General features: G+C 46.6%; 1 protein-coding gene and 1 pseudogene across 1 annotated transcript; one reads left to right on the plus strand and one right to left on the minus strand.

The window, feature by feature from the left end:
• The first annotated feature begins 432 nt into the window (after positions 1–432).
• On the plus strand, positions 433–5,661 carry LOC125513971 (uncharacterized). The gene is made up of 4 exons (XM_087528298.1): positions 433–1,086; positions 1,341–1,395; positions 5,057–5,215; positions 5,290–5,661. Exons 1-4 carry the CDS (start codon positions 565–567, stop codon positions 5,496–5,498), a joined length of 945 nt encoding a protein of 314 aa, XP_087384424.1. The 5' UTR covers positions 433–564; the 3' UTR covers positions 5,499–5,661.
• A 3,864-nt stretch (positions 5,662–9,525) lies between these two features.
• Positions 9,526–14,965, minus strand: part of LOC125515695 (uncharacterized) — a 38,623-nt pseudogene continuing 33,183 nt past the window's right edge.

Here is a 14,965-nt window from a genome sequence, read left to right on the forward strand (position 1 = left end):
ATGAGTATATAATCTATTTGGAGTATAAGACAAGCCAGAATATTTCCCAGTCTAACCTATATTTTCTAATACAATCACATTACTCGACATAAATAGACTGCTACCCAAGCCATCCGATCAAATCATATCCGACGGCCACAAAGACGAGCGATGTGTGCGTCATTTCGGGTGACGGTAAGCGTTTTCCATAAAGTTTAAGCCTTCAAGTTTAAAAAAAATCCTAATAAGTGTCATACGTATGGCATAAACACATGTCAATTTAAACTTTGTGATGGCAAATTTAGTGACGGGAGAGTGACAACTTTATTTTCGGATGGCAGTTTTCAGTTTTCTTTTAGTTTTTTTTCGGATGATAATTTTAGCTGTAAAAAACATCAGGATTTGCTTCGTTTTACTATCGTCTATCTATGGTTTGGGTAAAAAAAAATAGTTACCGGTGAAAAAGGCGGCCCGCGGGTCTAGCTTGGATCGATACCAGACACACACCGAAGCCGAGATCCAGGCCAGGCCAAGCACGCCGCCGCCGGCAGTCGAAAATAACACATTCCCTAGCCACGCCGTGACATGGCCACTCCGACGGCAGCCGCCGACACCGCCGCCGCCCCGCTGACTCCAGTTGCCCCGGAGCCCGCGGCGAAGTTCTCTCTTGCCTCTTCTGATATGGCTGCTCCGACCGCAGCAGCCGACACCTCCGCCCCGCCGCCGCCTGCTCCAGTCCCTCCGACCGCAGCCGCCGACACCTCCGCGCCGCCGCTGCCAGCTCCATCCCCTCCGACCGCAGGAGCCGACACCGCCGCTCCGCCACCACCTCCTCCTCCAACAACGACGGAGCCTGCGGCCAAGGTCTCTCATAGTCCTTACCACATGGCCGCCCCGACGGCAACCGCCGAGACCGTCGGTCGGCCAATTCCTCCTCCTCCAGCCCCGGAAATCGCGGCCAAGGTCTCCCATTTCCCCCCTCCTTTTCCTCCTCAGCCCGATGCGCCGGCGCCCAAGAGGCGGAAGCTGGAGGAGGCGGGGTTCCACACCTCCGCCTACTACAAGATCCGGGCCACTGTTGCCGACCTCCGCCTCCGCTTCGTCCAGGTCCGCACTCTCTCATGCCACACTGTAATATTTTTCACAATACTAGTCAGTTGCTATGCATTGTGGAAATGGCTAGCTAGTTGTTCTCTTAACCTCACTACCTCAGGAAAACTTGGTTGTTGGCAAATTTTAGGCTGCAAGACCGCAGGAGAAATCTACCAATCTGAACTCTCACGTGCTTATGTTTGATGAAATATTTGGTATGCATTGTTGAGCTGGTAATTTGCTCTGAACTGTTTACCTCTGTTTTAAAGGTTCACGAAGCTACTGATTTTCGGAAGAGCGATGCTGCTCGCGAGATTCTGAGAGGTATTTTTCTCTCTCTCGAACATATGCCATGTTAGAAAGGCATCAGTTATTTTAGACGACCTAGGGTACAGGAAAGAAAAATAGAGAAACAAAAGGTTCTTCGGTCATGGATCCGAATATGAACCCCTTTTCATACCATAATTTCATTCAGAAGCATCCTCAGTTATGCTTTCCACACTGCCGGCAGCAGAGGGGAGCTGTCTTAACCTGGAGAATGTTGTTAGAATAAATCCGAGGCATACCGTCGATCATCCGAGGACCAAGCAATCACACGAGCACGACACCGAGATTTGTTAACGAGGTTCACCGATATGGCTACATCTCCGGGGCCTGACTATGGGCGCTCCTCCCCATGACACCGCTACAATACCGCACCCGGTTGCCCTGGACACCGGCACATGCCGCCGGCTTCCCTTGCGTTCCGGTGCTATTATGTTGGCATAGGTTACATCATGTGTCTACCCCCGCTATATAAGAGAGGCCTAGGATACAAGTGTCCTACTAGGACACGACTCCACATCCTATGTAAACACAATACAACTCATAGTCCAACTGCAACCTACCTTGTACACAATATTCGACACAACTCTAACAAACTCCACCTTGGCGAATATTCTCGACCACCCTGAAATTGTCCATGCATCATACTTCCATGTACATTGGACTTGAGCTTATCCCATGAGTACCGCTGCTACTCCAAAGACCCCATATGACTCCACCTGCAACTTGTAGTCCCTTCTTTTCTTGACCACAGTCAACACTCGAGCAAAATTACCTCTTTACTCTAGATTATGCTCCCAACTTCCGGAGTATCAATCCAATGCCATCACACACTGATCACTGATCTGCGTGAAAGTGAACAACTCACATATTGGGTGTCACACATAAGAGTTACCTGAACTCAACATCACCGCTCCTTTCTTGACCGTCTGTCTGAAACTTGGAAGGAATTTCACCATTGCTTGTAATCATCCCGAGTCAAATTCGCAGTTGTCTCACCACATGTATAACCACCAAGCCCCGGCCCATCTCCATGTCCGTGCGTACCGCACGCCTCGCCGCTATTACCGCGGCGAGCCTCCGCTGTCCCGGTCGAGTCTCAAAGGTCGCGAACCCACACCACTCAACCCCCACTGCAGAGTACCACGGATTATCACCGACTGATGACGAGTTTCACGCTTCCATCAGACCACTGGGCTCCAATCCGAACTGCATGTCACTCGCTTTTCCTGCTGAAATAGGCTTCGACTCTCTGACGTCTTACGCCGTAGCCCCTCAATCAGCACCAAGTGAAGTCTTCCGTCAGACTCCAGCTCCACCTTCAACATGACTCCATGGTAGATGATCAGTCCACCCCTGCGCCTCATCGACTTCAAGCTCCATGTATACACCACCTTGAATCAATCCCGCGCCATAGTCTTGTCTAAGCCGCACAAGCCCTCGGGGCATGCGCCACGCGTTTCCACGCCCAGAAGTCGGTCACCATCAGCATTACGCTCCTATGTCGTCCTCACCGATCCCACCACCGTCTTCTGTACCAACCGACTCGCGTCGATCTGTCAGACTGACCTGTCCGACCCAGCCGAACTTGTCCGGCTACAACCATGCTCCACCTTGCACCATGACCGCTCGCACATCTGTGCATATCTTGGACGCCCTGTGTATTCATGATTCTGCCGTGACACACTCCAGACTTCTCCAAGCCCATATGCCCGTCGCTGTCCTTGCTGCACGCACACCCTGAAAGGCACTCACAACAAACTTGACCCAGCAAGGAAAACTTCCGTCCAGACAAAACACTATTTTTCCTTTTCCTTGTCCCTGTTTGCTTGTAGCCTCTCTTGTGTATGCACGAAGACTTTTTTTTTGTCCAAACAAATCTCACGTAAGCTTGTTGGTGTGTTGCACATCGTATCTCCACGCGTAGACCACACTAGGCCTTGCCTGCACGCACCTGGGCAGCATCACCTCCAGGTTGATCCGCGCCGCTTCGATCGATCCACTGCTACACACGCATCTTCCCGAAACCAAATCCGATCAGCAAGACCTCCAACATACTCGTCTGTGTCTGATTGCATCCAGCTGATATCGCTGAACCACACAAGTCTCGTCGAATCATGTACGACGCCGCTAGCCCTTCCAGCCGCACGCCTGCTTGGACTGCGTGACCGCGTCCTCCGGCCGGACCGCACTTGGCCCAGCTGCCAGCTGCGTTGCCGCAGGCCACGTCCTGACCTCGCCGACTCCGAGTATCTTTCAACTTGGCGTTGTTCACACGATAGTGACGTCACGTCGTCTCTTCCAATCTCGACAGTTGATTCTTCCACGATATCTTCACCTCTAGATCAACTGAATAACCGCCTCATAACCTAGCTCATGATACCACTTGTTAGAATAAATCCGAGGCATACCGTCGATCATCCGAGGACCAAGCAATCACACCAGCACGACACCGAGATTTGTTAACGAGGTTCACCGGTATGGCTACATCCCTGGGGCCTGACTATGGGCGCTCCTCCCCATGACACCGCTACAATACCGCACCCGGTCGCCCTAGACACCGGCACATGCCGCCGGCTTCCCCTGCGTTCCGGTGCTATTATGTTGGCATAGGTTACATCGTGTGTCTACCCCCGCTATATAAGAGAGGCCTAGGATACAAGTGTCCTACTAGGACACGACTCCACATCCTATGTAAACACAATACAACTCATAGTCCAACTGCAACCTACCTTGTACACAATATTCGACACAACTCTAACAAATGTGGTGAAGTCCACAAGCTGAGGATTGAACCGATGAGTATTCTTTTAGTGTGGGGTGTATATAAGCACTGAAAGGAGGGGATGTACCGGATAGGTTCTGAGTAGTTTATTGGTCTGTCTATGGAGAAGTATCTATTTGGTTTGGCGCTGTTGTTCAATGGTTAGTTACTACCAGCAAATATAATTTTATGCATTTTAGAAATATATCATAAGCTTGAGAGCTAGGATAAAATATACCAATACTGTGGATGAACCATAGCTGTTACTTGCTGTCTCATGGTTTTTTGTGCCAAGCAATACTTGAAAGAGAGAATAAGGGACACTGATCTTATCCAACATAAATTCCACTTCCAAGGTGTAACAGTTGAGACTTTAGCTAATCACACTGATCTTTCTTTTGTTGGTTCTGTAATCAAGTTCTTGCGAAGCGTAGTTTGTTGATCCTTTTTGCGTGCGGATCAGCTAGTTGTGCATTTGCATTTTGAGCTTGATGCAGTCTATGTTATACAATCCTGCAGATTGAAGCATATGAACTACTTATTAGCTTGTCTTTATGTCTTAGATTCTACATTCATGACTGACCTGTGAGAAATTGGGTTTATGCAGTAACATCCTTTTCATCTGACGAACCTATTATGCACCATGTCGCTCTAGATTCTTGGCGGTGTTAGTTATGCAAAAATATGTTCTTCAATACTGTAACTCATACAAAATATTGTTTCATTTCTATCCATTTTTTCCGTTAAGGAATTCCTACATATCATGGTAGATGTTTACAAAACTCTCCCAGGTTGTGAAAATAACTAATTAAACTGCCAGAGGTATATCATGTTTTATTCATCATTTTATCTTTCAACTTGCTGGATCTTGACATGCATTGCCTTTTTGTGTTTCAGAGATAAAGACAGTTATGGAACTCTCCAAGAAAATGAGGCTTGATCTCGGCGTCTCTTCTGAACCCATGAAACCGTCAGAGAAGCCTTTAGCTGGAGCTGTGAAGGATGAGCCCGCAGAGCCAATTCCTTCTGGAGAAAGAAATCAAGTTCCTCCGACAGGTCAGCCTGCAGTTCCTCCTAATATTGCAAATGATGGTGCACCGGCCACCCAAGCCTGACAAGTGATAACTCAGCGAGTGCAGCAGAGAAAATATCAGAGGGAAAGGGAACCCTAAGCAGTGAGATGGCAAATCACCCAAAGCACCTCGTGAAAACAGTGCAAGGGTCTTATGTGGTTGGTGGATCTCCTGTTGGCTGGAATTTTCTTGTTTGGCTTGGTGGTGAAATAATGTATTGTGGGGTTGCCAAAGAGGTGTTTCGGACGCGCCAAGCTGCAAATTGAGATGTTCCCTTCAAATTGAAACTTTCTGATTTGTAATGTACTCTTTAAATTGATGGGGGTTATGATTTAGTTTTAACATCCTTATCCTTAAATTCACTAAGCTCCCTAGGGGTTGGGGCGCTCTCAGTCAATTGAGGCATCAATTCTGGCATTTGATTTTGAATTTGACTGTGGGCCTGGATACTCATTGGGGTCGATGGTTATTCTCCCCCCTTTCGTGCCTCCCACGTGGATTTACCCCTGTTGTTCTTGGCTGGGTTCCATTATCCAATAATATTTGGGTCTGACTATATCTTATCTAGATGTGAGATAATATCTAACATCTAACATGACATCACCTTCTGTTAGTAATAACTAAACGATCTCTTATATTGTTTGTTTGTCGGGAAATTATACATCGTGACCTGTGGCGGGGCGCATCAAGCTGTGATTTGTCTTCGCGCAGTGTGGCATTTTGTGTGTGCCTTGTACCACTACTGCATGCATGTGTCGTTGTCCAGCTACAGTGAGCAGTGTGCTACAACGCTGACTAGACTAGTTTGCCAAATTTACCTTTCGCTACGATAGCTCATCAGCTATTTTTGTCTGCTTGCTTGTTAGGCATTACTACAGTGAGCAGTGTCCCTTTCCTTTTTCTTTTGTGATCGTACCTAGATAGGTCTAGCTTTTCTCATTTTGGTTGTCAACATCTCCCACGAAAAGCAGAGATATAGTAAGGCCTATTTCTACAACACCTCACACAGAAAACAAATCGAATTAAATGGGAAAAAAGTGCTAAACAACAAAATGTTAATAAATTCTCTGCATAAAAATGTTAGTATTTAAATACAAAAAAATATTTTTGCAAACTTTATAAAAGCATTTGTAAATTTTAAAAAAGTCGTGAAACTTCAAATGTTCGTGAAACTAAAAAAAGCTCACAAATTAATTGCTTGTCACTTGTTTAAAAAAAGATGTTCACCATGCGTTTAAAATTTTATAACACTGTTTTGAAAAAAAATCACAGAGTATTAAAACAATGTATGCTGCGCATTTAACATATGCGTAGGTCGAGTTGCAAGTCAATGGTGGAGTTGCAACTAGGATGAAACACACTACGATCCTAGTTGCGAGTCAAGGACGGACTTGCAATCTGGACAACTACACAAAATTACGATACCATTCGCGTGTAGAGGGTGGACTTGCAACTGGGACAACAACAAAAAACAAGACCAGTTGCAAGTCGAGCGTGGACTTGCAATTGAGATGAAAAAACACGTGCTCAGTTGCGATACAGGGGTGGACTTCCAACTAGGACAACTACGAGCTCATTTGTGACCCGAGGATAGACATGCAACTGGGACAACTACAAAACTACGAGCTTGTTGCGAGTCGATGGTCGGCTTGCAACTGGGGCCTCCAGCAAAACACATACACCCTTAGTTGTTGAGTCAATGGTCGGCTTGCAAATGAGGGGCCCTCGACAAAACACACGCGCCCTTGGTTGTTGAGTCGATGGACCCGTAGAAAGACACTCTCCTCCCCTCCCCCCCAGTCACGAGTCGATGGTTGGCTTGCAACTGGGAGCCTTAGACAAACACGCACACCCTTAGTCGCGAATCAATGGTTGACATGCAACTAGGGATCTCGACAAACACACAAATACACCTGTTGCGAGTCAAAGGTCGGCTTGCAACTGGGGCCGTGATAAACACACACACACACACACACACACACACACACACACGCACGCACGCACGCACGCACGCACGCACGCACGCACGCACTAGTTGCGAGTTGGATGGTCGGCTTGCAACTGGGGCCCCGACAAACAAACACACACCTTGTTGCGAGTCGACAATCGTCTTGCAACTGGGGGCCCAGACAAACACACACACCCCTAGTTGCGAATCAATGGTCGACTTGCAACTGGGGACCCTCGACAAACCCACACACACCCCTAGTTGCGAGTCGACTGTCGGCTTGCAACTGGGGCCCCGGATAAATACACATCCCCTGGTTGCGAGTTGATGGTCGTTTGCAACTTGGGGCCACAACAAAACACACACATCATTAGTTGCGAGTAGATGGTCGGCATGCAGTTGGGGACCCTCTACAAACACACACACTCTTAGTTGCTAGTCGATAGTGGACATGCAACTCTGGACCCTCAACAAACACATACACCCCTAGTTGCGAGTCGATGGTCGGCTTACAACTGGAGACCCTCAACAAACACACACATCTAGTCGCGAGTTGATGATCGGGCACCGATAACACACACACCCCCTAGTTGCAAGTCAATGGTTGACATGCAACTGGGGACCCTTGACAAATACACACACCCCTAGTTGTGAGTCGATGGTCGGCTTGCAACCGGGGGTCCCAACAAACGCGCACGTACACACACACACACTTAGTTACGAGTCGATAGTAGACATGCAAGTGCGGACCCAAACAAACACACACACCCTTATTCATATTTTTTAAATGTAAATTCAAATAAGTGTTCACAAATTAAAATTTTGTGAATTTTAGTAAGTGGTCACACACTTCAAAAAATGTTCATGTACTTAAAATATCATGAATTTGAAAAAAGGGGAAAAAATTAAAAAGGAGAATAACAACAAAAAGGAAAAAAGCAGCTCAAATAAATGGGACAGATGAAGGGAGAGAAAGTGCCTAAATAGAGAATGAGTGAGAGCATAAGCTAACACCAGATCCTTTGTATATGGTGTCCGTTAAGTCTTCCTATTCTCCACGATCCAGAAAATACAAGTAACGATCCTCAAAAAAAAAATGACCCACGATAGCAGGCCGGCAAGAAAAATGGAAGAAGGGGCCAACGAACCAACGGTAAGCGGCTGCACGTGACAAACAAACGGCCGACCAAAAGCTGCCTAAGATTTACATACAGGACGGACAAAGACTTGAGACACGGCCGAGATAAACAAAACGATTAATGGCCCGTCAATATCGGCGTACTAGACCGGCGAGACAAATACGATGCAGGATAACCACAAAATCAACGCCGATCCAACGGTGAAAGATTTAGATGTGAGATAACCATTTCACATCTAGATATGAAATAGCAAATTCGATAATATTTATCCGAAGAACCAGATATGTGAAGGCTCTCGGATGGTCTACCATCTGTAAAAGCCAGGGGTCATGTGGGTTATTGTGCCTGTCCGTTAGGCGGGACAAGGCCGTGCATTGTCGGCGGCACGACCGACGATCATGGACCGTATAGGTCAAACAAGCCTCGTTAGAATGAGCGTTTACATGTACCATAGTAGTCAGTTCGGTAGGCATGAATGTTGGGGCCAGATTCAAAATAACTTTTCCAAGGGTCAGTGGGCGAATTAGTCATTTAGTACATTGATTTATGGGTGAGTACCTCCTGTGAGTCAAACTAATTAAATTTGGTGCTGTTCATAGACTGAATTATGTTTTTTTGTTTCTTAAGCTTTGAGTGGATATTTCTTTTTGAAGCTAACTTTGAGTGGAATTTGAATGTGCAATTTTGGCACATGGTAGATGTGGACTTTTTATTTACTCCTTTTGATCCATATTAGTTGTCACTGAGGTGGATGTATTTAACAAATATTTTAATGATAGATACATCCATTTAAGCGAGAATTAATATGGATCGAAGGGAGTATCAGTTTTTTACACCATGCCTACATGCATTTTTTGTTGACCTTGTACACTGGCCTTGGTGGCATCAGAGTGCTGGTTGTTAATAAAATCGCAGCAGTTGATCTAAAAGATTTCAGCTTTTAGCCGAGAAGTTGGCAGCGGAAGCTGAACCAGCGACTTGCCTGTACCAGTAAGCATTCGTTTTGCCCCGCAAAAAAAAAAAATCTATTCGTTTACCACAAAATACTGAACGACAACATATCAAACTTTTGTCCATACATGCAACAATATGTAATATGGATTGTCATGTACGTTAATAATACAAAATAGCACTTCAAACATCTTGAACTTGGACAGGAGGGTAAACAGTCAACTGGCCAGACACACCACTGAAGTTAGATTCCTCCTAGCAAAATTTGATTAGGGACCAGGTCACAGTGACCTCAATCTCACATGAATCAACATTAACTGTACCTTCAAGTTTACCGCGTTCCTGAGGCGTAAAATGCAGACCGTCATCAAATCGTTGCCCACCGACGCCATAAGCGCTGACAGAAACTTCCAGATACTCTCGTTTTTGAAGTTCAGCACAAACAACATGGCGTTGAAGCTTGATGGTGCCATCATCAGCAAGAGGCAACCCATTATCATCACCGATCTCAAGCAACCAAACTGTCATGTCATTTATGCTGGCAGTTCTTGCAGCAAAAGAGCCTCGAAACCATCTGGCCACGGCCCATGGACGACTTTCATACTGACTGAGGCCTCTACTGACCCAACAACGTGGCCAAATGTCAAGTCGAGTGCGCTGATCTTGTTGGTGTAGACAGACGTAAACAGGGATGAATCAGGCGGCTGGGTATTCCTGAACGGAGAGGCTACGTAGATTAGCTCTTGATCCTCGGATTGCCCAGCTCCACTCACCTTGAGGTCAACCTCAAAGTAGACAGGATCAACCAGCACAGCAGCACGTGCAGGCCCAGTCAGTGCTAGGTACGGAGACCGTTGGATTATGGATGGGCTTAGGCCATATAAAACACTAATCCCTGGTTAATCTTGAGGCCCATGTATGAGATGGCAGGTGGTGGAAAGTTTAGTCACACCTTATTAGTTGAGAAGAGTTGAGACCCCTTTATAAGGGCTGCTCTACCACTTGCCACTGGGAGCTTGGGAAGAGGAGTGGTACACGCGCGTTCCTCTTCCTCCGCCGCCCGCCTCGCCACGCCGCGGGTTGCGGGAATGAGCCGAAGTTTATTTTTGCCGCTCAGAAATGAATTAATTAATCAGGGATTATTCGTCGACTCGGGAACTACGACTCCCTTGTCGGGAATGGGCCGACTTGGTCGTGGGCCTCGGCAAGGCCCACGACTTTCTTTCTTACGGACTATATAAAAAGGCTCTGGCCAGTGAAGTAACCAAGTTTGGTTCACTCACTCCCTCTCGCGTGACCTAGCTGTCATCTACTGTTTCTCACTCTGTGCTGCCTCCGGCGATCCCATCCCGACGATCGCGTGCACGGCTGGTCGGGAGAGCAGGTGCCTCCGGAACCCTGTCGTTCGAGATCCTGCCCGGGAGAACGGCAATAAGGTTTTTGGGGAGCGTCTCGACGCGACTGCTTCCGATCCGTCCCCAACTCCGTTCGCCTCTGCTTCCACTACTTCCCCTGCATCGACACCATGGCCGACGACGCCGCCTCCAAGAAGAAGGCCACGGACGACGCCGAGGCTGCTGCTGCCGCCGCCGCGTTGGCCTGGCCAACCGGAGGGTATGATCTGTTCACCCCTCGTTTACTCGTACTTATGCTAGCCGTATATGTGCTGCTCATAGATGGTTCGATTCTATATTCTGTACGTGCTAGTATGCTTAGGTATCGCTATGAGATGCATATCTTTTATGCCATGCTTACTGTTAACTCGTGGATAAGTCTAATCGGAAAAGTGCTAATATTTTCAACAATAAAAAAACCTTATTTTAGGCACTTTTCGATTCAAGGCTTTGCTGCTACTCTGAAACCGGAAAAGTTTACCGGGACGCATTTTAAGCGTTGGCAGACTAGGACCACCTTGTGGCTCACAGCGATGAACGTGTTCTGGGTTGGTGGTGTGTCCCTCATAGAAACGGTTGCTCCTGAACAGGAGAAGGCGTTTAGGGAGGCAACCACAATCTTTCTGGGAGCAGTTTTGAGTGTGATTGGAGACAAGTTGGTTGACGCCTATATTCATATGGGTGTTGCCAAAAACTTGTGGGATGCACTCGAAGTCAAATTCGGCGCAACTGATGCTGGTAGTGAGCTGTATGCCATGGATCAGTTCCATGATTACAGGATGGTTGATAACCGTTCTGTATTGGATCAGGCTCATGAGATACAGTGCATTGCTAAGGAGCTGGAGCTCCTGAAGTGTGAGTTACCGGACAAGTTTATCGCGGGTTGCATTATTGCAAAACTCCCTCCTAGTTGGAGGAATTTTGCTACTCCTCTCAAGCACTTGAGACGTGAATTCTCTGTTGAGGATGTCATTGGTCATCTCAGTGTTGAGCAGAACTCGAGAGCAAAGGACTCGCACGTGAAAGGGGCAGAGGGTTCTTCTAGCGCCAATGTGGTGCAGAAGAACTTCCACAAGTTCAAGGGAAAGAACGCTGTCCAGCAGAATACTACCTTTAAGAAGAAGGGTGTAACACCCTCGATGCGACTGTATCTCCCACTTGTCGAGGCACGACTTAGAGGAATAATCGCATTGAAGGCATATGTCGCAAGTTAGGCAATCTTCACAACATCCCATGTAATATATATGTAATAAAAGGGGAGATAACATAGTTGGCTTACACTCGCCACGTCAATCAAGTACATAAATAACATTACATCATCCAAACACTCATGGCCCGACTACGGCGCCAAAATAAAAGATAACCCAACAAGCGACACGGTCCCGATCACCCCCAACTGGGCACCACTACTGATCATCAGGAAAAGAAACATAGTAACGTTGAGAGTCTTCGTCGAACTCCCACTTGAGCTTGAGCGCGTCACCTGGAGCGAAATCATCAGGCCCTGCATCTAGTGTAATAGTAATCTGTGAGCCACAGGGACTCAGCAATCTCGCGCCCTCGCAATCAAGACTATTTAAGCTTATAGGTAAGGAAAGGTAAAATATGTGGAGCTGCAGCAAGCGACTAGCAAAAATATGGTGGCTAACTTATTCGCAAAAGAGAGCGAGAAGAGGAGGCAAAGCGCGAGCGAGAAATTAGAGAACAATCTACACAAGCATTACTCCAACACCGTGTCCACTTCCCGGACTCCGCCGAGAAGAGGCCATCACGGTAACACACTCAGTTGATTCATTTTAGTTAAGTTAAGGTTCAAGTTATCTACAACCGGACGTTAACAAATTCCCATCTGCCCATAACCGCGGGCACGGCTTTCGAAAGTTCAAATCCCCGCAGGGGAGTCCCAACTTAGCCCATGACAAGCTCTCACGGTCAACAAAGGAATAGACCTCCTCCCAAGACGTTCCGATCAGACTCGGTATCTCGGTTCTTCAAGACACTTCGACAGGTTAAAACAAGACCAGCAACACCGCCTAAATGTGCCGACAAATCCCGATAGGAGATGCACATATCTCTTTCTCAGGGCACACTCAGATGAGCCAGACGTCGGGTAGGCCAGCCCAGAGTTGCCCCTGGTAGCCCCGGACATCGCTCGGTGGGACCAACACTCAGAGGAGCACTGGCCCGGGGGGGGGGCTAAAATAAGATGACCCTCGGGCTCCGGAAACCCAGGGGAAAAAGAGGCTAGGTGGCAAAAGGTAAAACCAAGGTTGGGCATTGCTGGAAAAGCTTTAATCAAGACGAACTATCAAGGGGTTCCCATTATAACCCAACCGCGTAAGGAATGCAAAATCCGGGAACATAACACCGATATGACGGAAACTAGGGCGGCAAGAGTGGAACAAAACACTAGACGAGAGGCCGAGCCTTCCACCCTTCACCAAGTATATAGATGCATTAAGATAACAAGATAATATAATGATATCCCAACAAGTAAATAAATGTTCCAACAAGGAATGGCCTCCAATCTTCACCTGCAACTAGCAACAATATAAGAGGGGCTGAGCAAAGCGGTAACATAGCCAATCAACGGTTTGCTAGGACATGGTGGGTTAGAGGTTTGACATGGCAATTTGGGAGGCTTGAAAGCAAGTGGTAGGCATCATAGCATTGGCATAGCAAAAGAGCGAGCAAACTAGCATAGCAAAGATAGTAGTGATTTCGAGGGTATGATCATCTTGCCTGCACAGTTGTCAGAGTTGACTGGATCCTCGAAAGCAAACTCAACGGGCTCCTCGTTAGCGAACTCGTCTCCCGGCTCTACCCAAACAAGACAAACAAGCAACAAGGACACAATCAACCACGTGCAAGGACCAAACAAGATGATGCAAAGATGATATGCTATGCGGGATGCGATGCGGGATGCATATGCAAGATTTGACAAGGGATACATGAACCTGGCCTCAACTTGGGAATCCAAGTGTGCCACTGGAAATATGAGATGAAATCGCTTGAAAAAGATATAAAGAACGATGGAATCGGAGTTACGGTTTGGAAATGGCAAGCGATTCAAATATGACACCGGTCTGCGATTTACAGCAAGTAGCCATCTAAATGCAACGGGATGAACATGCTACAGCACCCAAACATGACAACAAAATACATGGCAGGGATATATTCATGATGCTTAACAAAAGTCTAGCAGTGAGCTATGGCCAATTCATCCATTAACAGGTTCAAACAAGCATGGCAAAAATGCATATAGCAAACAGATTTCAGACTTAGTGAAATCAACACTTGTCTAGAATTTCAGATCAGATAGCACTCTTCGGAGCAACAAAACTACATGCTACAGGACCTGAACATGGAAAAGTAAAGCATGTCATGGAGCTACTCAAAGAGCTTAACAAAAGTCCCTTAGTGACCTTGAGCCAAAAGGGATCAGAAAATACAATTGCAAGCATGTGAACATAGCAAAAACATAATCAGTTTTCAGACTTAGTGAAAACTGGCACATGCTGAAACATAACTCAAGTAGGCATGTTTACGAGCTCGATGCACTCACTACAGAGCAAGTTATGACAAGCTAAGCATACACCCATTAAGAATACACAAAATGCAAGCTAGACATGGCAAGAACAATAGCATAGCATGCACGGATCAACTACAACATTATCGGAAAAATTGCAAACAAGTTGACAATCTGCCTAGATTCACAAAGTAGCAAAAGTAGAGCTCGATTGACTCAAGCTAGGGTGCTCCAAAATTGCAAACAAGGACATGGCTGGATAGAGCACTACAAGATAACAAAACATCCTTACTGATCATCCTCAAAAGAGGCACGGATCGCTAGAAAACAACATGAACATATGGCCATATGAGATAAAGAGCTCAAGGACTTAGTGGAAATGCTAAGTCCCTGAAATCAGAATTACCAAGTGCACCACTTTGCAAGCTTGTGCTAGTCACCACACACATCACAAAAATACATGGGTTGTACCTCTGGAAAGATGACAAAACCCTTATCAAAACACATGTAGTACTCATGGGCATATCATGCACACAATAATCATGGCAAAAATGACAAAAAGCTAAATGGAGCAGCAGATCTGACAAATATCTCAAGTAGCCCTCTTCTAACAGCATTTCGGGCATCAAGATGAACTCAAATGAAAATGATGCAATGGAATGAAATGATGTACTCTCTGAGATGAACATTTTGATATGCTATATGCCAAAATGAAGCTACGGATGCAAAGTTACAAGGCTATGAACATGAGCATATGGGCTAGGGTTTTCTG

The sequence above is a fragment of the Triticum urartu genome, chromosome 6A (genome assembly GCF_056163025.1).
Source record: "Triticum urartu cultivar PI428250 chromosome 6A, HENAU_Tu73, whole genome shotgun sequence".
In the NCBI taxonomy this organism is placed as follows: Eukaryota; Viridiplantae; Streptophyta; class Magnoliopsida; order Poales; family Poaceae; genus Triticum; species Triticum urartu.

Coding starts and splice junctions, on each gene's coding strand:
- LOC125513971 (XM_087528298.1), top strand. CDS start 565: ATGGCCACTCCGACGGCAGCCGCCGACACCGCCGCCGCCCCGCTGACT. Junction 1,087..1,340: donor TCCGCCTCCGCTTCGTCCAG/GTCCGCACTCTC, acceptor TCTGTTTTAAAG/GTTCACGAAGCTACTGATTT. Junction 1,396..5,056: donor TGCTCGCGAGATTCTGAGAG/GTATTTTTCTCT, acceptor TTTGTGTTTCAG/AGATAAAGACAGTTATGGAA.